Below are 25549 nucleotides of genomic sequence, written 5' to 3' on the forward strand. Positions count from 1 at the left end.
GACTTGGGCAGCTGGGGAATTGACAATATGTCTAGCCCCATGTCAGATTTAAAAATTAAATATAAAAAAACCTGTGTGCTCTTTTGAGAAATGGATTTCAGAGTAGCATTCTGCTGGAGCAGCACTATTAACTGATTTATTTTAATTTTTCCCATGACAGTATCCCTTTAAGATACAATTAATGACTCGCTACCAAAAGGCAAGTTCATGGAGGGATCTTTCTTATGTTCAATATAATTATTTCCTACAGGCCAAGAGATGAAGTTTGGGATAACCAACTTCAGGGATGGACGGACAGTGGCATACTTCCAAACATTTGAAAAATAGAAAGAAAATATTTTGGCCACACCTTGTATGGCGACAACCCCCTAAATACCACATCCATTTTACAAAATTTGGCAGGTTATGGAACGTATAAACACATTAATGGAGGTTTTAGGGTCAGGTTTTATTTGTTATTACAGTTTTGCTAATGAAGGTGATTTGTACTTAAAGCTGCAAGTCACAGTTATCCCAAGAGAGCTTCTTATCTTAAAGTTACAATTGTATATTTGCTTATCTTAAATTATTACAAATGTATCTAAGTGCAGGTGTCAGGGATTCTGGGCTCTCTGCCAAAAGCCTATTATTTAATTATATCTCAGAAACATTATATTTATTTTGGCTGCTCAATGCAGGAGATCAAAGAGAAACACGGGACATTTCAGTAACAATCCGAGACTGCAGGTTGAGCTGTTAAAATCGGGACTGTCCCACGAAAAACAGAACGGTTGAGAGGTATGCAGTGGGCCCTGAAAACTTCTACAACTCAGCGCCCCTGCACTACTTGTATTGTGACCTTTACCTATCAAACAAGGGAGTGGGGACCAAAAGCTTTTTCTTGCCTTTTAGTTTACCAAGTAATTGAGGTGCAAAAATCGAGGAAAAGGGAAAAGGATGGATTGAGCCTTTCAGAAGCATAAGTTAGGGACGACCATCATTATGTGCAGAGCAGGATCCCAAATGCAAATGAAGCCCAGGATGTCATGTCAATATCATTTCTAGTCCCCATAAATTTATTAGGGGAAAATAATTACATAACAGCCAGGTAAAATGTTATCTTGTTTATTCTGAAAGGGCATAAACTGACATTGAGCAAAGGCTGTAAATTGAGTAGTTTATATAAATACTGCTTCCCAGTGAATTTAGAAGCACTTGAAGTGGATAGAAGTCAAATAACTGGGATACAGCAGCCAGGATAAAGACTATTAAGGCACTTTTTGACTTATTACCTTTGGTTTGATTAATAACTGTGCAATATGTTCCATGCCCCTTCTGTCTTCCTTATGTACCATGATAGAGTAGCCCTTTGAGTTTATATTGTCAGATATGCTAGACATGTTTGGAAGGTACAAGAAAAGTGAAAAATTAAATACCTCTTTTAGCAACCCAGTTGTTTTTTCAACTTCCAATAAGTACTGATTGATCTTCCAAAATCCACAAGAAAAATAAAAGCCAGAGGGACAAAGAAGATGAAAGGAAACATTACAGGAGTTAAAAGTACATGCTAAAAAAGAGGCTTAAAGAAATAATGAAATAAATAATGTTAATTATAACAGAGTTAAAACTCTGCAATAGTAAGAGCTAATGGAACTACTCCAGTTAGTATTAACTACTCGGTATTTACAGAAGGAGCTGGAATTTACTGGCATATGGAGGTAATTGATGAATCTATGATATGCACTGTTTTCAAACCTAGATTTTTTCTGGAAAAATCAAATTTTTCGAGATTTATTATACCCTGATGCGGCAAAAAGCAGGAATCCGAAAACCCGGCATCTCAAACCTGTTGAGGTCAATGGCAGTTGTCCCTATCCCAATTTGAACATATCATGGTCTGAGCTGGGTTTAGCCCAATCATTTTTTTTAGCAATAGCCTGAAAAAAAAAGCGATTCGAGAGTAAAGTCTCAAAAATTCATACCATTTGAGTTTTCGCTTGATTTTATAGCATCTTCGAGTAATTTTATTGATAAATAAGATAATATTGTGGATGGGAGTTTGGTCGAACTTGGTTTAATAAAAATATGAGATAAATTTCGAGTTTTAGTAAATAACCCCCTAAGCCACTGGAAAAACAGTATATGGAACCTGTAGATTTCATTATATTGACAATGAAAAGTATCACTGGTTTGGATTAATTTTTTTCGAGTTCCTAAATCAACTGTTTAGGTAGTTGATGTCACGATAAATCTGAATCCTTTATTCTAATTCATTTAAATCGCCATCCATATAAGGAGTCTATAATAAGAATGTGTTCCAAAATTATTGATAGTATTATTATTCTTTATTTATATACCACTTATATATTTTGTGTTGCTTTACAGACATTTACATAATTCACTATGCCACTGCACTACATCCATATTGTATTTACTCGCCCTATGGTCAGTTTTATCTGGAACCAATGAACCTGCCTGTATATTATTAGAGTGTAGGTGGAAACCAGAGTACATAGAGGAAGCACAGGGAGAATAGGCTCCCTGCATGGCAACAGTGTTAACCATTGCACCAAACATATAATTTAAAGCATAAATAGTTTTTAGTGACCTGGTTACTATATTTAGATCTCAGCTCTATTACATAGTTACATAGTTACATAGTTAAATTGGGTTGAAAAAACACAAAGTCCATCAAGTTCAACCCCTCCAAATGAAAACCCAGCATCCATACAGACACCCCTCCCTACTTTTAATTAAATTCTATATACCCATACCTATACTAACTATAGAGCTTGGTATCACAATAGCCTTTGATATTATGTCTGTCCAAAAAATCATCCAAGCCATTCTTAAAGGCATTAACTGAATCAGCCATCACAACATCACCCGGCAGTGCATTCCACAACCTCACTGTCCTGACTGTGAAGAACCCCCTACGTTGCTTCAAATGAAAGTTCTTTTCTTCTAGTCTAAAGGGGTGGCCTCTGGTACGGTGATCCACTTTATGGGTAAAAAGGTCCCCTGCTATTTGTCTATAATGTCCTCTAATGTACTTGTAAAGTGTAATCATGTCCCCTCGCAAGCGCCTTTTTTCCAGAGAAAACAACCCCAACCTTGACAGTCTACCCTCATAATTTAAGTCTTCCGTCCCTCTAACCAGTTTAGTTGCACTTAGTCTCTGCACTCTCTCCAGCTCATTTATATCCCTCTTAAGGACTGGAGTCCAAAACTGCACTGCATACTCCAGATGAGGCCTTACCAGGGACCTATAAAGGGCATAATTATGTTTTCATCCCTTGAGTTAATGCCCTTTTTTATGCAAGACAGAACTTTATTTGCTTTAGTAGCCACAGAATGACACTGCCCAGAATTAGACAACGTGTTATCTACAAAAACCCTAGATCCTTCTCATTTAAGGAAACTCCCAACACACTGCCATTTAGTGTATAACTTTGCATTCATCAACATTGAACCTCATTTTCCAGTTTGCTGCCCAGTTTAGTCTGGCAAGATCTATTACGCATAAAACCATGCTGGCACAAACTCATAGTATTATGATTTGCTGTGAAATCCAGTATCTTATCCTTTATTAACCCTAATAAATATTGGGGGGGGGGTGTTTTATTTTTTTTGAAGGAATGAACATTTGTCACTTTGGTTTTGTCATTATGTTGTCATATGAAAGTCTTAAGCCCTGTATGTTTTGTGACCTGTGTATAAACATTAATATTGCTTATTTTATTCTGCTGATTTTTTTTATAGAACCAGGTAATACAAATATCCACTCAAAATTCACAAGCACTCTCTTTATTAACGTTTGGCTTAACCAAAGCTATTTAAATGCCCAAGTGTGTGTGTGTGTGTGGCTGTTCCTATGTCATTGTTCATTGCAGACCCACATTTATTTAATGGCAGCACAGAGCCATTCATTATCACTTGGCTGAGTCACTATGCTATGCAGTCAGCCAGGTGGCACATATAATAATGTTCTAGTTATAGCATCTTGTTCATTCCAAATGGAGCATGACGAGCGACATCTAAAATATAGATCACCAAAGCATCAGGAATTACAGGTGACTGAAGAAAATGGAATTTAAAGAGACCTAATTTTCCAATGTTGGTGGGACTATTTACATGAAAATGCCATTTTCTTCCATTTAATTTACAAATTTTGCACTTACTAAAAGAAATAATACACTGGTAGGAAATTTAAAATCTTAAAAAAAAAGAAGCATACTGGAACCAGAAACCAAACGTATTTAATATTATTCAATAGTCTATTGGGGAAATATTTGTTCTCAGGGTATTATCTTTCTTATTTGGAATTTCTTAAACTTGAAAATACCTGAGATCATTTGTCCCTTAGACTTTTGTTAAAGCTACTTAAGGATTCTCAAACTCTTGGGGATAATTTATTATGATAATTTAATTTATCATGCATGGAGGATAGTTAGAAGGAAAATGAGTGCAGAAAAGGTGTGTGACTTTCTAAACTCACTTGCTATATAGGCAGTCAACGGCAGGGTTGGACTGGGGGTCCCGGGGCCCTGCGGGTCCCCTGCCGAGCGGGCCCTCACCACACATTTGTGTACTTTGTATTTGCTGCGACCTGCTGATAAAGGGAGGTCGCGGAATGGAGATGCCATGGGGTGATTAGGCAGGGAGCGGATCTGGGCAGCCGGGACCCACCAGGTTTTTTCCTGGTGTCCCGCCGGCCCAGTCCTACACTGGCAAAGGGTGCTTTTATGGAACTGTTAAGGCACTTGTGGGGTTATAGAATAAAAGAGCTTCCCACTGATTATGCATGGGTGCAGTAACCTATAGTAAACAATAAGATGTTTGCTTCACAGATGGGTCAGGGATCTGTAGCTTCACCCCTTCATTGGGTACTTCAGCTGCCCAATTTTTGTCCTTATTTTAATTGTAACTTCTAAATTGGATGCCCCAGGCTTGCTGCATTACCTGGACACCCAACATTGGACTGGTGCTCTGTGGTCCCACTGGGGAAGCAGATCTCTATGCCTCCCCCAGGACTGTGGAACATTGCCCCAACCCCTGTCGCTACTAATTTTAAGGTGGTGGTCATAGCACATTCCTACAAGCAGCGCAATGGGACTGGTGGCAGAGCCCAGTGAGATCAGGGCTGAGAAGGAATATTTCTAGTATCCTGGTGGACCAGTCTGGCCTGTGAAGACCTGTATATCTCCAGCTCTAGTAGGAACCTCTCTTTTCTTTCTGCATAAAAAGGGGTTTTCAGTGCTGTCAGGATTGCTGTCACACTTTTTAAAAAATTAACACAGGTTTGGTCATGCATTTAAATGACTATTGTTTTAAAAACTGTGCTCCAGGGAGGGAAATGATACTGATCGTTTAGAAAGTTTTGGAGACAATACGTTTTGTTTGCCTGTTAAAGGGGTGCTTTTTAATTGGTGGTCATTATTTATTTTTTTTGCAAAAACCAAAGATAATAAAATATTACACTCAATTGCAAATTGTCTCAGAATATCACTGTCTACATCATACTAAAAGTTAATTTAAAGGTGAACTACCCCTTTAAGTTACAAATTATACAGCTATGTGGGATGATATTTGGTTTAAAAGTTACTGCTTTATAGAGCCCCTCAAGTATCATTTTTATATACTGTAAGTTTCTCTAGTATAGTTCACTCACTAAATGAAGTTTAATAAGAATATAGAAGAGCAACCAGTAGGGCTGTTCACATTCATATGAGCAAACACATATATACAGGTATGGGAACCATTATCCGAAAACCTGTTATCCAGAAAGCTCTGAATTACGGAAAGGCAGTCTCCAATAGACTCCACTCAAATAAGCAAAATTTTTAAAAATTATTTCTTTTTCTCTGTAATAATAAAATAGTAGCTTGTACTTGATCCAAAACGAAAATATAATTAATCATTATTGGAAGCAAAACCAGCCTTTTGGGTTTATTTCATGTTTACATGATTTTCTAGTAGACTTAAGGTATAAAGATCCAAATTACAGAAAAATCAGTTATCAGGAAAACCCCAGGTCCCAAGTATTCTGGATAACAGGTCCTATACCTGGTACTCACATATACACTTTATATGCATCAATACGTTATTCGTGGGAAATTACTTTCTTCTGCATTATCCTGTGATTAAGCAGGATCTCTGCATGCAAACTCATCACTCAATCCCCATTCCTCCCTATTGTTTTTGTTGAGAATAGCACTAGGGTTAACTGAACTATAATGGTAATGGAGAAAGGGAAACTATATAAAAATAAATACATTATTTATTGGTCTAAATGAGTCTTGGATGGTCTGAGATTTTTTTTGAAAAATAAAAAGCAGTCAAGAAAATAGGAAAAACCAGATCTGCTTATATTGACCTTTTATAAATCTGTATTAATTATGACTGATGACATGTAACACTGTTTTTAAGGATATATTGTACAGGAATATCATAGATTTGGCGCATTTTATAGGATATACAGTCCTTTAATGAATCAAGCTCTACCTTTATTGCAGTGTAACTTTATACAGAGCATTCCTCTTGGTTTCATTATAAAAACCTGCACGTAATATTTTTAAGTTCTGCTTTCATAGTCTTTCTTTAAGTTCCTATGTCTGTATATCTCTCAAATAATTGGGAGGTGTACGGTAACAAAGCCATTCTGGCAGAAAATTGAATTTCACAGATTGAATTAAGCATTGTTAGTTAGGGAACCAGATTACTGTACACAAATTGCAGTGGTGGAAGTAAATTGCAGGCATTGTGATGGAACAAAGGGTTAGATTCATCAAGCATTAGGAAAATCTATTTAAATTCTCTGCTGCATTATGGAGATGATGTATTAAGCATAGGGAATGCACCTAATCCAGGATTCGGTTCGGGATTCGACCAGGATTCGTCCTTTTTAAGCAGGATTTCGGCCGAATCCTTCTGTCCGGCCAAACCGAATTCTAATATGCATATTCAAATTAGGGGTGGGAGGGAAATCGCTTGACTTTTGGTCACAAAACAAGGAAGTAAAAAATGTTTTCCCCTTCCCACCACTAATTTGCATATGCAAATTAGGGTTCAGATTCGGTTTGGTATTCGGTGGAATCTTTTTTGAACGATGCGGGGGTTCGGCTGAATCCAAAATAGTGGATTCCGTGCATACCTAATTAAGCAAGCATGTTGGTTAAACATAAATAGTAGGGATCCACCGAATCCTTCATGAAGGATTCAGCCGAATACCAATCTAAATCCTAATTTGCATATGCAAATTAGGGACAGGAAGGGGAAAAAGTTGAAAAAAACATTTTTACTTGTTTTGTGACAAAAAGTTACGTGACGTCCCTTCCCATCCCTAATTTGTGTATGCAAATTTAATTAGGATTAGGATTTGGTTGGTCCAGGCATTAGGATTCGGCTGAATCCGAATCCTGCTGAAATAGACCAAATTCTGGCCGAATCCCGAACCTAATCCTGGATTTTATGCATCCCTAATAAATTATATAATAAATAAATAAGTGCACACCACCAGCATTCCATACAAAGGGTCATCTAAATAACCTTCTGCATATCAACATAACTGCAAGTGCCGTAGACATGAATTGCTCACTTACTGATCACACATTGACTTGTTTTGTTTGTAAATCTCCAATGACCAATAAAGTGATTAATTTGTGTTTACCCAGGATCATGGGTGACAGTAGCAAGTACATACTCTGCTCAGTGAGAATCAATAATTGCGATGACATAAACCTGTATCAGTGTAGTCTTAAATGCATTCATCCCGGATCAGTTTTCTCGAAGAGCCTGGTAAAGATGGAAGTGTTTGTGTTTTGGTTAATGTTTGTCCCTGACTGCTAAGCTTGCTGAGTACTATTGTAAGAATAATTTGTCCTTTTTATTACTACCTATACTATTCTTGTATACATTATATTTAATTGTTTATTTATAGTAATAATTGCATTTTATAGCTTCAATGCAGCATTCTCTATAAAAATATATATTTTGGTAAGGTTTTTACGACCTTGCACAACCCATATTAATCTTAACATTAACCTATTTCTGCTCGAGTCCATGTAGTCTAAAGTGAAAGATTTTCTCATGTGGAACTAATGGCTGTTTTATTATTCTAGAATCTTTTAGCTTCAACTCATTTGAAGCAGGGCAGGTTTTCACAATTTCCCGACGAAGCACAGCTGACTTTTATTAGCTTGGCGGGATCTGCCAGCGTGATGACAACTGACTGATTCATCTATACCTTATTGGAATAGCACTGAGATCCTTTGCATAGTGCAATACTTTTTTCAGGGATTTAACTGCGTTATTTTTGGCAAATTGGCCACAGTTTCATCAGGTGCAACGCAATTGCATCCTTCCAACTGAAATGACCTTGGAATTCTGGGAAAAAAAACACTGCATTGTGGGAAAAAACAGTGATTGCACTTGAAATTGCACTTTGTTCACTGCACTTTCAGATATAAATAACATTTTACAGTGTTGATTTCATTGCTTTCTTTGGTTATGCAAACACACTTAAGATGAAATCTAAGATTTATTGGCTTATGCTGCTATTATTATAAAATACAATAACAATCGGTTTCAAATTCAGTGTTCAGATTTTTCCTTCTTTTGTGGTTGAGGTATGTTCTAATGGTGGTTTTATATGCATTTCTATGAATCTCCTCAGGTTGACTGCAGAAAGTTCCCAAACTGTGGGGCTACCCTTTTTGAGGAACAGATCAGTAGACGAAGAACCCCAACCTGAAGACCTATTTCCTCTTTGCTTTCCTAGATATCCTTAGAAACATGGAATGGAAGCCAATTACTTTACTATGACTATGTATTATATCCCATTTATATTTGAAATGTGCAGGGTTAGACTGGGTCCTGGCACACAGGGGCCCTGCTGGCCCAGACCTGCTCCCCATGGTGCCTGAGGTACTCTGTGACCTCCCTAAAGTCCTCAGGCACACGCTTGCAGGTGGTAAAGTGCCAGAGGGGGTTTTAGGGGACAAGAGGCCCAGGGGATGTTGGCCCTTGATGGGGCAGCTCAGGTGGGCCCTGTCCCCACCAATCCAACCCTGGGGCAATCACAGGGATTATGGTGGTATGGTATGGTGGTATTATGGATTATGAAGCTCTGTCAAACAGACAAACTGGTGCTGTATACATTCCCCATAAATTCATAACTACAGTACGTTGCAAAACTTATGAGTTACACAAAATTTTTTGACAAAACCTTTTGACAAATTTATGTGGGAATACCATTAATTCCATCTTGGGTTACAGCACAAGCAAAAAAAAGGGTAATAGCAAAGCAAAAAGAAGAAGCCGGAACCTTTTTTGAAAAAGTTATGGTAATGACTTTGATTCAAGGACACACATTATTTTTCCAGTATATATGATCCTGCCCAGAAAACATTTGTGACACGATGACAACTTTCATGGAATGGTAAATGTGGCATAAACCCTATCAGAATAATCTCTTGCATTATTCAGCATCAGCTGGACTGCATGCTGGTATCTGGCCTGTGGGTAGGGCATTAACTTCAAGCGAAGTGACAGGCAGGGTACTGCACACTGTTAGGATATGAAATAAAAGCTTTGTGCTGTCTGCTCAATTAGACTTTGCTTTACCAACCAGCTTTGCTTTTAGCTTGCCCTTAAAATACTCTTTTGCCTTTTCATGTAGGAAACTCAGGGATAGGTGATTAACTTAAAAAGAAGGGATTATTGTAGATATATTAACAGAAGGGACCTAACCAGAGAATAAACAATTTCAGCTTGATGCCCCCATCTAATTCCCAAAACAACAATATGCCGAACCACAACTGTCTTAATCCTACTTTCTGTATCCTCAGGTAACTACTGTTTTATTTTAATAGTCCCATAGATGGAATCCCCAACCTTTTTTTTTACCCCTGAGCAACATTCAGATGTAAAAAGAGTTGGGGAGTAACACAAGCATGATCCTGGGTGGTGCATAATAAGTGCTGTGATTGGCCATTTGGTAGTCCTTATATGGACTGGCAGCTACAGGAGGCTCTGTTTAGCAGTATACCTGTTTTTTATGCAACCAAAACTTGTGTCAATGCCATGACAGGGGCAGCGTCAATCTGGCCCCTCCCAACAACACCAAGTATCGCCCCCGCTTTCCATAAATAACAAACCAACCACACCTGATAACTTGGATGAAAAAGACTGCAGCTTATTTATTAAAACACATAAATGATGACCAACATAAACCAAACAGATTGAGTGTAGGGCAATACACCATCACATTTATCAAATATTTAACTATTAACTTGCGTAGCCTCTGAAGGCTGCAAAGAATTGTACCCAATAGCGAGGGGCTTACTTACCATTAAACACAAGGTACTGTTCTATTGTTATACAGAAAAAGCAAAACAGCCAGCAGCTACAGTATACTGAGGATTACAATGCATTTTATTACAATACAGTTTAACGTCATGTAGCAATATCTCTGGGCGGATAAGCGAAAATATATCTGAAGGAAAACATCTGTAGAGAATTTTAAAGAATACCAGGCCTTCCAGTGTGAAAATGTTCTGGAGTAATTGAAAAATAAAGACACTGTCGCTGACATGATGGATTTGTAACACAAATGAAATTTTCACAGCATATATCCGACCCTGAGTGTATTTTTGTAGCAACTCTGAATGAAGTATCACAGGGGTTAAATGATGGTAAATGATGAATTGCTTGGGATTCTATGCATGGGCACAGGCCTGGCAGAATTCTCCTAGCTTAAAAGCAATTCACTACTCAAGCTTCTATTTTTGATCAGGAGCTTCCACTTCAGTTTCAGATTTACTGTTCAGTATGTTGACAAAAACAGGAAGATGTGTGTAATGCAAAACAGTAGAGAATGTGGAGACAGCTTTTTCCCTTACACTGGATCAGCTTGAAGCATTTAACTGGGTAAAAGGTTGAACTCGATGGACATCTTTTGTCTTATCATAACCTCAACTATGTACTATTACTAAGTAAGCTTATTAGATGTATGTGCTAGTGGGCCCCAGCCTAGGTGAATTCACATCAGCCCATCATTATTTTCATGATTGGCCTATTTAAAATCCTATATTATGTGGCTGTTGACGATCCCGTCTCCGGCGAGGTCCAAGGCAAGATGGCAGCGCCCATTTTCCACGTGGATCGACGCCAGCGCATACTTTTAAATAAAAGGACTTCGATGCCCGAATATAGGAATTCTTGTGTTCCTGGGTTCCCTAAATTCCTATTCCGCTGTTTCCTGGATTCCTGACTCCTGCTTGACCTTGATTCTGATCCTTGCTGCCTGCCTTATTGAATACTTTGCCTGAACTCGAATACGATAATGCCTGACCCTTTTGGATACCGCGAACTTGGACTTTAACCCTAAGCTTCCTCCTTGGTCTGGACTTCTCCCGCTGGCAGCCGATAGGCCCCCTGAGAGTGGCACTATTTAGTAATATCATAATATACGTATCTAAAGATAGATAATAACCATAGGATCTTACCCCCTGTTGATCTTGAGATCCCAGTGCTTCAAGTCACAAACAAATATTAATCACTTTATTCAGCATTACTATGAACGGGGCCTACGCATGCACATATGCAGTGTTTGATACTAATATCATTTAATCAGTTTGCATGAATGCACATATAGATTAAGGTCTGTATAGACACATTTATCCTAACAGTAATGAATTCGTTCTGGAGTACTATAAAGAACTTTTTCCGATGGGTATTTTGGTATTTATTACCCATAACTGATATGCTAATAGGTGGGTGATCTGACACCAAGAAAAACCATCTGGAAAGGCATAGCAAGTAGTGAAGTGTGGGTTTAACTATAACCTGTGGTGACCCACCCACAAGTTGGGTGGGTCTGGGTTGAAAATATGTTTTTCCCTCCCCCTTTTTTCTCATTGTTGTTTGGGCCTTTAAATACTGAACCAAGCCTATGAAGTGTCTTAGTGACACAAAATGCGTTAGGCTAGAGATGTTTATATAAATGAAGGGGTTTTCTATTTTTATCTGTCAATTTTTGGTCTGATCTGTATGTGGCCTATCCGAGTGCCTTACACCAACGTTTGTTTGTCTGCATTTTGGTTGGAATTTAGCCAACCATTGCGGGTTAGGGTTGGGTGCGGGTCAGACTGGGGAAGTGCACTCCTCCTCTGCTCCCTAAGATTCCTTGTCTTGGAATGAGAGGCATGCACAGAAGTAGTGTATAGAGTGAGAAGATGTGGGTATGGGTTGGGTGGGGGTCCTACAATGGCAACATTTTGCAGGTCAGGGTTGAGTGCAAGTTAATGTTTTGTTGATTTAGGGTTGGATGTGGGTTTAGTTTCTCCTGACCTGCATATCATTAATAGGAAGGGCATACAATAGTCTGAAAGAACCCCTTGCTGTCTCTGGGCCTGGAAAATTGAATAAAGTGCTTTATCTCTAGAATAGAACCATGGTTGTCTGAATTTACCTGGCTGTGGTAAGTAGTGAAATTCATATTTCATATACTATAGCTACACACACATCATTAGGTTGTGTCCAGCAGCGACACCGTACAAATAAATAATCTTTCTCTATTTCCTGTGCCTTATTAACCTTACGTACATTTGTTTTTAATCTGAATTCAATCTATTTGATCAATTGACACATTTTGTTTATCTTTTTAAATACATTTCATTCAGATACATACTGAATATTTGTTTTGTAATTTATGGAGAGTTCTTGGATGTCAAGTGGTATGGTAATGTATTTACAGATTTTAATAATCAGGTAGAAGATTTTGCCATTACCGTAAGTTTAAGGACAAGGGATATGATTCACAGGCAGGCAAAGCTGCCATTGTCAAAGCCAAGAATAGCCCAAGATTACTTTTTTGTGTTCAGAGAATAAGACCAAAAAGAGAGGTTGTCATCCTTTATTACACTCTATACTTCTGTAGCTTGTTCAGTGAAAAAAATCCTTAATAGGCATTGGCTGTGTTCTCCACGGATCCTCTTTTAAGTAGGGGTTTCCACCAAAAACTAACATAATTTTTATTCGAGGGAAAACTATCAAGAACATATAAGCCCCAAGTTTAAAAGCAACCCTTAAAAAAGTAAACTTGCTCAGGGCGCTTTTGCAATTTACATTTTATTGTTACTTTCAGAACTATTAACATTTTTTATTTATTGCCAATATAATGAAGTTTGTATCAACAGCATCACCTGCTGGTTAGTGATGGGGGAATAAATTCGGCAGGCACGAATTTGCAGTGAATTCGCCGGCGTACATTTTTGAATTTTCACGATTTTTTTTTCATGAAAATGTTCAAATTGCTAGATTTTTTTCGTGAAAAGGTTTGAATTGCTCGATTTTTTTTAGTGAAAACTTTCGAATTGTCCGATTTTTTTGTGAAAACATTCGAATTGCTCAATTTTTTCGTGAAAACGGTAGAATTTCAAGATTTTTTTGTGAACTTTACGATTTCACGATTTTTCGCGAATTTTTCACCGTTTCGCAAATTTTGAGGGAAATTCACAAATTTTTCGGCAAAGCGGGAGAGATTCGCCCATCACTACTGCTGGTCAGTTTCTGTAACTGTACTGTCAAAGAGATACACCTCCAGAAGAAAATTATAGAAGTGTCCTAATGTTGCTCTGCTCAGGAAAGAGATCAGAATCCTCAGATGCCCTTTCCCATCTCCTTCCTGAGCAGAGCAACATCAGAACTCCAAAATGTTTCCTTCTGAAGGTGCTTACAGTAATGTCAGGACTTACCAGTATAATCCAGACGTAGAAGAGGTTGGAGCAGAAGATAATGAACCCACAAGCGCCTCACACAACCGCTACCCACCTGGAGTGGAACAGGGAGCAGGGTTGTGGAGAGTAGCCAGTGAGACGTTCAGCGAAGTACAAGGGATTAGGCAAAAGGCGTAGTCAGGAGATCCGAGGTCAAAAGGCAGGCAGCAATATTCGTAATTGGTAAACAGGCAAGAAGGTCGAGACAGGCGGCAGTAATCAAAGTCCGGGTTCAGGCAAGGGTCAATAATCAGGAATCCAAAGTTCAGAGTCGCTAGGGTTTCAGTCAAATAACCTAATAACCAGGCAATGCATGTTAATCTGGTTTGGGTTTAAATACAGGAGTTTTGGCGCCAAACTGGCATCATTGCGCTGACGTCGCGGAGCTGACGCCAGCACGTCCGTCACAGGCGTTTCCGCCTACGTCCTTGCGCCTGCGACCGTCGCCGGCGCCTCCGCGACCGGCGCCGGCGTCCGGCGTCAGACGCCGACGCGCATTAGCGCGTCCGCGCCTGCGCTGGACAGGACGCAAGCATGCATTCTCACATTGTCCCCCATCAAGGAGCGGCCTCAGGACGCGACCACCAGAAGGCTTACCAGGATGAGTTCTATGGAATTTCTCCAGCAACTCTGGAGCGTGGATATTCGACGTTGGTTCCCAGGTATTTTCTTCCGGACCGTAACCCTTCCATCTCACCAGGTACTGGAGCCGCTTGCCTCTTAGTCTGGAATCCAGGATCTCCTCAACCTCAAATTCTTCCTGTCCGTTGACCACCACAGGTAGCGGAGGAGGAGTCGAACGCCCAGGGAATCGGAATGTTGAGGCTGGTTTTAGAAGAGCAGCATGAAACACTGGATGGATGTGCCAGGAAGCTGGAAGTTTGAGTTGAAAGGCCACAGAATTGACTTGGCGAATAATAGGGAAGGGACCCAGGAAACGCTGACCCAACTTCCTACTGGGACAAGAAAGCTTAAGGTTAACAGTTGATAACCAAACACGGTCACCCACCTTGAACTCTGGGTCCCCTCTCCGTCTCCGATCAGCATACATCTTGAAATTTTGTTGGGCCTGCTTCATGTTTTCCTGGATCTTTTGAAGATTATCGGATAAGAAGGTTAATCGGTCTTTGACAGCAGGAACTAAAATGGCAGAAACAATGGCAGAGGGAAAAGTTACTGGATGAAAACCATAGTTTGCGAAGAAGGGGGACTGATTGATTGAAGAATGATGGGAATTATTATAGGCGAACTCGGCTAAGGGAAGAAGATTCACCCAGTCATCTTGGAGGTATGAAGAATAGGATCTCAGATATTGCTCGAGAGTCTGATTAGTTCGTTCGGTCTGACCATTGGACTGGGGATGAAAGGCAGAGGAAAGGGACACCGAAATCTTGAGTGCTCCACACAACGATCTCCAAAACTGAGAAGTGAATTGTGGTCCTCGATCCGACACCACCTCATCCGGAAGACCATGGAGCCTTACCACTTCCTTAATGAAGGTATCAGCAGTCTCAGAAGCAGAAGGAAGTCTGGGGTAACGACTTGAAATGAGCCATCTTCGTTAAGCGGTCCACAAAAACGACAATCGTGGAACAATCACAAGACAACGGCAAATCAGAAATGAAATCCAAAGAAACCGAACCCCATGGACGAGAAGGCACCGGCAGAGGTTGAAGAAGACCAATAGGCCGAGAATGAGAGTCCTTGGACCTAGAGCAGACTTCACAAGACGAAACAAATTGAAAACAGTCCTTAGCCAACCCAGGCCGCCAAAATAGTCTCTTAGCCAGGATAATAGTTTTCTTGATACCTGGATGACCTGCCAATTTTGAATCATGAACATTCTTGAGGACCTCTAAGCGCATAGGTTCAGGAACAAAAATTTTACCTTGATGAAGAAGAAGACCCTCCTTGGAAACTAACGATGGTTCAGAGAGATTTGAGGAAGCGTCTTTAATTCCATCAACCAGGGTAGACTGTAGCAGGAGAAAATTATTAGAGTTTAAAATTGTTTCTGGAACCAAGGACGGTTCGTCTTCAGAAGAAAACATACGGGACAAGGCATCTGCTTTAACATTCTTAGACCCAGGTCGATATGTAAGATGAAAATTGAATCTCATGAAGAATAAAGCCCACCTTGCTTGTCTGGGTCTCAACCTCTTGGCCGAACGTAAGTACTCTAGATTCCTATGATCCGTAAAGATGAGGATTGGATGTTTAGATCCTTCAAGGAGATATCTCCACTCTTCAAGTGCTAACTTGATGGCAAGTAGTTCACGATCAGCAACATCATAGTTACATTCGCTCTTGGCCAGTTTACGGGAAAAAAAAGCAACAGGATGCAGATTCTCCTGAAACCCCGCTCTTTGTGATAACACAGCACCCACCGCAAGCTCCGAAGCGTCAACTTCCAGGATGAAAGGAAGGGAAACGTCAGGATGATGAAGAATTGGGCCTGAAGTGAAGAGTGCCTTCAATTTCTCAAAGGCCGCCTGAGCTTGTGGTGACCAACAAAACTTTTGATTGTTACGAGTCAACTCAGTGATTGGCAGAATAACCTGGGAAAAATTCTTTATAAATTTCCTGTAAAAATTGGCAAAACCAATAAAACGTTGGACAGCTTTCTTGGAAGAAGGAATTGGCCAATCAAGAATTGCGGAGATTTTTCTGGAGTCCATCTGAATTCCCTGCGGAGAAAGGAGAAAACCTAAAAAGTCCACAGATGTTTGTTCAAAGACACATTTCTCAATCTTGGCATAAAGCTGATGAATACGTAGACGAGCCAGCACCTTCTTTAAATGTGATCTGTGTTCCTCCAAGGAATTCGAAAAAACAAGGATATCATCCAAATATATGATAACGAATATGTCTAGGAAGTCTCTGAAAACATCATTGACGAAATGTTGAAACGTTGCAGGAGCGTTGCAAAGACCAAAGGGCATGACTAGGTATTCAAAATGCCCATAATGTGTACGAAAAGCCGTCTTCCACTCATCACCTTCTCTTATTCTGACGAGATTGTATGCGCCACGGAGATCCAGTTTAGAAAAGATCTTAGCCTCCGCCAAAAGCTGAAAAAGTTCAGGAATAAGAGGAAGTGGATAACGATTCTTCACAGTAATCTTGTTCAGATCCCGGTAATCAATACACGGCCTTAAGGAATGATCTTTTTTTTCAACAAAGAAGATCCCAGCCCCTGCTGGAGAAGAAGATTGACGAATAAAGCCTTTGGCTAAATTTTCATCTAAGTAAGAACGTAGTTCCGATAGTTCAGACTCGGACAACGGATAAACTCGTCCAAAAGGAATCTGGGCCCCTGGAAGAAGGTTAATAGGGCAATCATAAATACGATGAGGAGGCAACTTATCTGCCCCTTTCTTATTGAAAACGTCCGTGAATTCCCAGTAAGCTTGAGGAAGAAGATTGTGAATTTCGGAAGCAGGAGACAACGAACAGAATCTATTGAAAGAGAAAATGCATTGGGAAGAACAAAAATTTGAGAGAAAGTTCACTTCACCGGTAGTCCAGTTGATGGACGGGTTGTGTTTCTGCAACCAGGGTAGACCCAGAATAACGGGAAATAGAGGCGAAGAAACTACATCAAAGTTCATGACTTCAGCATGCCCTTTATTTAATACAACAAAAAGTGAGACGGTCTCTTGCACCACAGGGCCCGAGGTAATCAGGGAACCATCTGCCACACGGAGGGCTATGGGATTCTTTTTGGATTGGAGTGGGATCTGGAACTGCAGCGCCACTTTATTGTCCAGGAAACATCCGCTGGCCCCAGAATCAAGGCTTGCTTGAAGCTCTACCCGCTTGTCTCCCCACTGCAACGACAAAGAGACAGTCAGAAGAGGCACGGGAACATGGCAACTGGAAAAGTCCCTTTTGAAAATCCTCTTACCCGTTGGACGAATCGGACAACCCCGAAGCAAATGACCTGCTTGTCCACAATAAAGGCAAAGGTTGAGTCTGCGACATCTGATCCGTTCCTCTGGAGTTAACGCAGATCTAATGGCTCCAATCTGCATCGGCTCGGGGGCTGCACTGAAGATGGGTGGCGGAACAGCTGGAGGAAAAGTGGAAGGCATTCGGATAGGAGGTGGAGTGGTTGGTAACATCCAAGACTGTGGTGGAAGACCTGCTTTCTCTGCCTCTTCTTCCTCTCTGCGCTCCCTGAGCCTTCGATCGAGTTGGATGGCCAGACAAATAAGTTCTTCCAGACTGTCGGGAATGCCAGTACGGGCCAATTCATTTTTTAGTTCAGACGAAAGGCCGAAGCGATACTGGTTCTTAAGGGCAGCCGGATTCCACTCCGTGTCATCTGCCCATTGCCGGAATTCTAAGGTGTAATCTTCTGCTGGGCGGCTACCTTGCTTCAAGGCACGCAGGGCAGCTTCAGCAGTAGTGGCTCTGTGCGGGTCGTCAAAAAGAACTGCCATGGCTTCAAAGAAGGAGTCTACTGTGGCCAATGCGGGACTGTGGCGATCCATAAGACGAAAAGCCCACGTCTGTGGTTCTCCCGTCAGGAAAGAGATAATCACCCCTACCCGGGTCTGCTCAGAGGGATAGGTATGAGGCTTGAGAGTAAACAGTAGCTTACAACTGCTCCTAAAATTCCGGAACAACTTTCGGTCACCCGCAAACTTCTCCGGAAAGGCCACCTTAGGTTCCGAAATCTCAGAAGTTATCACCTGGACTTCCGCTGGAACCGGAGGAGTTGCTGCGGCCGTGGAAGGGTGAACAACCGGTGGTTGGGTCCTAATGTGCTCCTGTAACTGAGCATAGCCACTTTGCAGCTCCCGGACAGCTTGCGTAAGGGAAGATAACTGTTGCGTCAAGACTGCAAACGGGGACGCCCCTTCAGCTGGATCCATCTTTGGCCTGGTTATACTGTCAGGACTTACCAGTATAATCCAGACGTAGAAGAGGTTGGAGCAGAAGATAATGAACCCACAAGCGCCTCACACAACCGCTACCCACCTGGAGTGGAACAGGGAGCAGGGTTGTGGAGAGTAGCCAGTGAGACGTTCAGCGAAGTACAAGGGATTAGGCAAAAGGCGTAGTCAGGAGATCCGAGGTCAAAAGGCAGGCAGCAATATTCGTAATCGGTAAACAGGCAAGAAGGTCGAGACAGGCGGCAGTAATCAAAGTCCGGGTTCAGGCAAGGGTCAATAATCAGGAATCCAAAGTTCAGAGTCGCTAGGGTTTCAGTCAAATAACCTAATAACCAGGCAATGCATGTTAATCTGGTTTGGGTTTAAATACAGGAGTTTTGGCACCAAACTGGCGTCATTGCGCTGACGTCGCGGAGCTGACGCCAGCACGTCCGTCACAGGCGTTTCCGCCTACGTCCCTGCGACCGTCGCCGGCGCGTCCGCGACCGTCGCCGGCGTCCCGCGTCAGACGCCGACGCTCATTAGCGCGCCTGCGCCGGACAGGACGCAAGCATGCGTTCTCACAAGTAAAATAATAGATTCATAGTGCATCAAACAGGGAAATCATATAGGATTAGGGATTTTATTTCTTGCTCAATATCAGTATATACTGTAGATACTTTATTATGGATTTGTCACACTACTATTGTTAGTAATCACTTTTACAATATACCCTGTATATACTATGGAAATATTACATAAAACTTCCAGTAGCACAATTTGGGACCTATTTATCATGCTGTGAAAACACACACCTTAATAAATTTGTCATTTTTATTTGACACTGTTTTTCTGGCATTAATTGTTTTACACAGTGTGAAAAATAGGCCCCTGGAATTTATGAATATATGAAAATGTAGCCAAGTGCTGTCAATTTAATGCTGTCAATAAATGTAAATGTCAGTCAGCGCATTATGTTATTCTCTGCAAGTGCAAAGCGAATAATTCATTCTCAAATTGGTTTTATTTTTGCAGGATTGACAAAGCCATGCTGGCCAGCCTTAAAGTCAAGTAAGTGATTTTCTTTTTAATTTTCCCATCAAGAACTGAATAATTTCCAGTGACCTGAAAATCTTGTATAACTGTAGTACTATCTCTATCATCTATCTTTCTATTAGTGATGTGTGGGGGGCCGGCCTCGATGCGTCGTTTGCATGCCTTAGACTGCTGGTTTCCAATTTACGGTTTTATAGGCTCGTGTCCCGCCCATTTTGTGATGTCATCGGCAGGGATGGATGGTGCGGGTCTATAAAAAGAGGAGGGAAGCTGGATGCGGGTCAGATGGGTTCGGGTCTGGTGCGGGTCAAGCTTTTCTCGACCTGCACATCACTACTATAGTTCATAAATCTATATCTATCTTCTGTATTTATCATCTATCTATCTGTCTATCTATCTCACTGCCCCCAAATAGTGGGGCTCATTTATAAACACCATACAAATTTGCAACTGGGCAGTACCCATGGTAACCAATCAAAAAATCTATTCACTGATTTGTCAGTATGGGTTACTGCCCATGTGCAAATGTGCCCAGTGTTATAAATTATAAATGAACTCCACTAAGTCTAAGGCTAATGATAGCACTGCAACTTATTAGATGTCTTGAAAAGCCCGAAATTGCTACAGTACTTGCTTCCGCCCATTGATCCATAGTTAGGTATTTCTTATTGAAGACAACTGGTGGCAGAAGGAACGATTTTGGGTGCTTTTCAGCTGGCTGAAATGTGGCTTGTGTGCTATCATCCTAATGCTTAACTTCTTATGCACTCTCCCTCCAGCATTTGCCCAAATTTCACTTTTACGAGAGTCCCGTTTTTGTTGCACACCCTTCTGGAATAAGGTATCCTGCCCCATAAGAGGTATAACCATAGTCCTAGGTCAGAACTGTGCTTTAGCAGTGAAACTAATGCAGAGGTAGAGAATTTATTTCACATTTACACTAGAGGTTGAAGAAGTAACTTTTAGTAGTTGTTTATCCCACGTGCCACCACCAAATGTATTTTTGTTATTTGCACCAGACTGCAAGTCATGCAGCTCATTGAAATCATGCGGCAGGTATGGTAATTGTAACTCTGGCTGGGAAGTGGAATCTCATGTCAGATAATATATATGTGATGTATGATGCATGGAAAATAAACACTGATGTTGTTGGGATAAAGACTTGTGCAGTAGTGAGATAAATGGATCCTATTGTGCACAAGTCCTTCTGCTCAATGTAATACATTGTGGCTGGAGAAGTGTTCTTACCGCTCAGGATTATTACTGAAAGCACCAGACAATGGAACTGTGCAAAAGAAAGAACATTTTTAGAAATGCACCAGAAAGTATGGAAAAAATAGATTTGTTATAGGCAGGGAAATATCATATTGTATATATCACTAACGGGTTATTATTTTCAATTTTTGAAATAATTTGCATGTTTTTTTTAGCTTGTTTTCTTTTTGTTTTGTTATGTTAAGCAGAAGGTTCTCCATATTTTACATGTGACAAAAAATATATACATAGTGGTATTAAGTAATTATTTAAAGGGATGGCTCACATTAAAGTTAATTTTTAGTATGTTATAGAGTGGCCAATTCTAAGCAACTTTTTAATTGGTCTTCATTATTTTTTTTTTTTATTAATTTGCCTTTTTCTTCTGACTCTTTCCAGCTTTCAAATGGGGGTCACTAAACCCATCTTAAAAAACAAATGTTCTGTAGGACTACAATTGTATTGTTATTGCTACTTTTTATTACTATTCAGGCCCTCTCCTATTCATAGTCCAGTCTCTTATTTAAATCAGGTAGCACATAGCAGAGGCTACATGAAGAAAACAATACATCTGCTGGGGGCCAAGGAATGCTGGGGGCCCTGACTGACAAACATGAAGTTTGCAGGGCCCTAAAATAAATGTTTGCATAGGGCTTTGTAGCTTCTAGTTATATTTTTGTACATAGTGGAGTAGTTGACCAGGAATAAATGTTATACCTGTTATTACACCATAGTGCTGCAATGTGTTGTGGTACAGGTATAGGATCCCTTATCCGGAAACCCGATATCCAGAAGCTCCGAATTACGGAATGGCTGTCTCCCATAGACTCCATTTTATCCAAATAATCCAAATTTTTAAAAATGATTTCCTTTTTCTCTGTAATAATAAAACAGTAGCTTGTATTTGATCCCAACTAAGATATAATTAATGCTTATTGGAAGCAAAACCAGCCTATTGGGTTTATTTAATGTTTAAATGAATTTCTAGTAGACTTAAGGCACGAAGACCCAAATTACAGAAAGATCCGTTATCCGGAAAACCCCAGGTCCCGAGCATTCTGAATAACAGGTCCCATACCTGTAGAAGGAAGTTTAAGGGCATATAAAGTGCTTAGTTATTTTATTCTTATTTGTCTAGTACAGGTATAGGACCTGTTATCCAGAATGCTCTGGACCTGCAGTTTTCCAGAATAGAAATCTTTCTGTAAACTGCATCTCCATACCTTAAGTCTACTTAAAAATATTATTTAAACAAGAATTAAACCCAACGGGATTGTTCTACCTCTAATAAGGATGAATTGTATCTTAGCAGGGATCAAGTACAAGTTACTGTTTTATTTTTACAGAGAAAAAGGTAATCATATTTCAAAATGAGACTGATATGGTTTAATGGAGTCTATGGGAGGTAGCTGTATCTATATTAGAACTTCTATTGCACTTCTCATGACCAGCAGCCATTCATTGTAATTCTTACAAACTTACAGGTCTCCAGTGATATAAATACAGTTATGCAGATGTATTTACATAATAAGACGTGTCTAACCTTATTTTTTCATTCAGAGCACGGTAAAGAAAATACAGTTTTAGATTTCTAGACTGTACATTACATATATTTCATGCCAAGCTAAGTATGAAAGTGATATTTACTCTGAACACAAACATATCTTACAAATTAAATTGCAGAGTAGTTGAAACATATAATAAAAATAATGGCGCTGCTGCTGTGCATAATTAGCGGCTGTGCAACCCACGTGATCTGCTATTGCCAAAGGCATGGTTTAAATAAAATGCAAATCAGGCAGAAAGCAATCTCTGTGATAACTGAGCTTATTGTTTGCTAATGAAGGCAATTGTCTTCTACAAGCCTGAGGTATGCTGGTGCATTATAGTGTGCTGTTGTATGTGAGCAGGGCCGCCATCAGGGGGGGACAGGGGGGACAAGCGTACCGGGCCCGGGCATGAAGGGGGGCCCGGCAGCGCTGCATTTTTTTGAAGATCCGGGCCCCCCTTACGAGCGCCCAAGCAGTACGTCTTGCCTCTTCAGTGCCGAATGCGGAAGTGCCGAAAAGCCGAAGCCGATGCGACGAAAAGACCCGAAGTCACGGAAAAAGCCGAAGTCCCGAAGTCACGAAGCGCCGAAAAGACCCGAAGTCACGAAAACAGCCGAAGCCGAAGTCCTGAAGCAGCGCAAAGACCCGAAGTCACGAAAACAGCCGAAGCCGAAGTCCTGAAGCAGCGCAAAGACCCGAAGTCACGAAAACAGCCGAAGCCGAAGTCCTGAAGCGGTGAAAAGACCCGAAGTCACGAAAGGAGGCGAAGTTGAAGTACTGAAGCCATGAGTTCAATTCTACTGAACACCAGTTTGTGTTTTTTTTTTTTTAATCCCCTGGCCACCAATGTATTATTTTAATATTCTATAGGCCCCTGCCACCAATCTTTTTTTTAAAACTTTTGTTTTTGGGGCCCCAATTTTTTTTTTAACTCGTAAGGGGCCCCTTGCCACCATTGTTTTTTTTTTAAAAAAAAAATTAATTTTCTTTTTGGTGGCCCCAAATTTTTTTAACTTGTAAGGGGGCCCCTGCCACCAGTTTTTTTTTTTTTCAAAAAAAAATTATTTTTTTTTAAAAATTTTTTGGGGCCCCAATTTGTTTTTAACTTGTAAGGGGGCCCCTGCCACCATTTTTTTTTTTTCAAAAAAATTTTTTTTTCTCCAAATTTTTTTTTTGGGGCCCCAATTTGTTTTTAACTTATAAGGGGGCCCCTGCCGCCAATGTTTTTTTTTTTTTCAAAAAAAAATTAATTTTTTTTCAAATTTTTTTTTGGGGCCCCAATTTGTTTTTAACTTAGAAGGGGGCCCCTGCCACCTTTGTTTATTTTTTAGTTTTTTTTACATTTTTTTTGTTGGGGCCCCAAGTTTTTTTTAACAGGGGGCCCCTGCCACCAATGTTTTTTTAAAAAAAAAAATGTTAATTTTTTTTTTTTTGGGGCCCCAATTTTTTTTATAAGGGGGCCCTGACCATCAATAGCTTTTTACAACTTGTGTGGGGGGGGGGTTACTTTTTTAGCGCTGATGTCTGTGTGGTCTTTTAACTGCGATGTGGGCGGGATATGGGGCGGAGCTTGGTCGTCAGTGTGGGCGGGGCCCAGGGGGCCCAAAAAATTTTGTTGTACGGGGCCCCGTGATTTCTAATTGCGGCCCTGTATGTGAGTAAAAATATTTATAGACTAGGGTTTGCCTAATCCTCTTCTAAGGCAGGGGGTCCTGCTATGACTCTTCCACTACTACTCAGAGCAAGGTTAAAAAATGGAGTAGTGAATATACTGTATAATGGGGGATGCCAGCAGCATGTTCCCCCATACTCAGTAATTAAATAAATCTTGTTAATGTCTTTGGTGATGCCCCAATGCCTTTCAGCCTTAAGTTATTGGTCACCTGGCAGTTGAGTGTTATGTTGTTAAATAACACAACCAGTAGGTGTGCACGCAATTTACACACAACTATTTGCTCCTATGTTATCAGATTCAAAGTTTCTTACCAGTTTGTGGCATGTGCTGTTGCACTTACATTTTGGGGAAAGAGTATTGGATTGTAGGGAAACAACGGCTAAATTTCACAGGTTTTATTACTAATTATAGTAAATGAGTACAGACGATCTTCTGCACTCGCTCATATCATTATATAATTTTGTAGAGAATATGGTGCAGGCACTCACATTAATAATTGCTGTAGAGGTGCTTGGGTGCACTATGTAACACTAGGGATCAGATCAAACTTGATGCCGCACTTACGGGACTTAAAAACATAAAAATGATTTATTGGAGCAAAACTGACTTTTCCGCTGGACTCCCAGTGGGAAATCATCGCGAACCCTGAATCCTTCATGAAACTTTGGCCAAATACCAAACAGAATCGGAACCCTAATTTAAAGATGCAAATTAGGGCCAGTGCATGTTTAAATCATTTTTTAAATTCTTTTTTACTACTTGACACTTGAATCTGGCCAAATTTGAATCCTGCTGAAAAAAGGCAGAATCCTTGATGAATCTTGAACCAGATCCTGGATCGGGAGCATAAAATGGTCAGGTTTTTTGAGACAAAAACTCAAATGTTTTGTGAAAAAAAATCAATCGAATTTTTCAAGATTTATTATACCCCGATGCCACAAAAAGCCTGAATCTGAAAATCTGGCATTTCAAACCTGTCGAGGTCATGTACAGTATAAGTCAATGGCAGATGTCCATATCCCAATTTGAAGAGATCATGGTCTGTGCTGGGTTTAGCTCGATAATTGTTTTTTTCATCGAATCTTTCCGCAATCTAATGATAAATAATAGATGGGAGTTTGGTCAAGCTTTTTTATCAAAAATATGAGATAAAATCAGATTTTAGTAAATAACCCCCTAAATGTCCTAAATATATTTATATAGGTGAGTGCAAAGGATCTCTTGTTTTAATAATTTTAAAAAAATTTGTGGTGGTGAGAAAATACAAGGCATGTGCAATGTAACACAAAAAATGGTAGACCCACACTGACTTTGTTACATGATCACTTTAATCACTTTAGCTGCTGGGTTTATCTTGGAAATATCAGAAAACTTGAG

General features: G+C 40.2%; 1 protein-coding gene across 2 annotated transcripts in view; it reads left to right on the forward strand.

Moving 5' to 3' along the window:
- Window positions 1-25549, forward strand: part of rap1gap2.L (RAP1 GTPase activating protein 2 L homeolog) — a 443489-nt gene that overhangs the window by 95146 nt on the left and 322794 nt on the right. For both annotated transcript variants that reach the window (XM_041581866.1, XM_018246321.2), the window contains exon 2: window positions 19673-19708. In XM_041581866.1, coding sequence (XP_041437800.1) covers window positions 19686-19708 — 23 coding nt within the window. In that variant the 5' untranslated portion in view covers window positions 19673-19685. The remainder of the gene's footprint in view (window positions 1-19672; window positions 19709-25549) is intronic.

The sequence above is a fragment of the Xenopus laevis genome, chromosome 2L (assembly GCF_017654675.1).
Source record: "Xenopus laevis strain J_2021 chromosome 2L, Xenopus_laevis_v10.1, whole genome shotgun sequence".
In the NCBI taxonomy this organism is placed as follows: Eukaryota; Metazoa; Chordata; class Amphibia; order Anura; family Pipidae; genus Xenopus; species Xenopus laevis.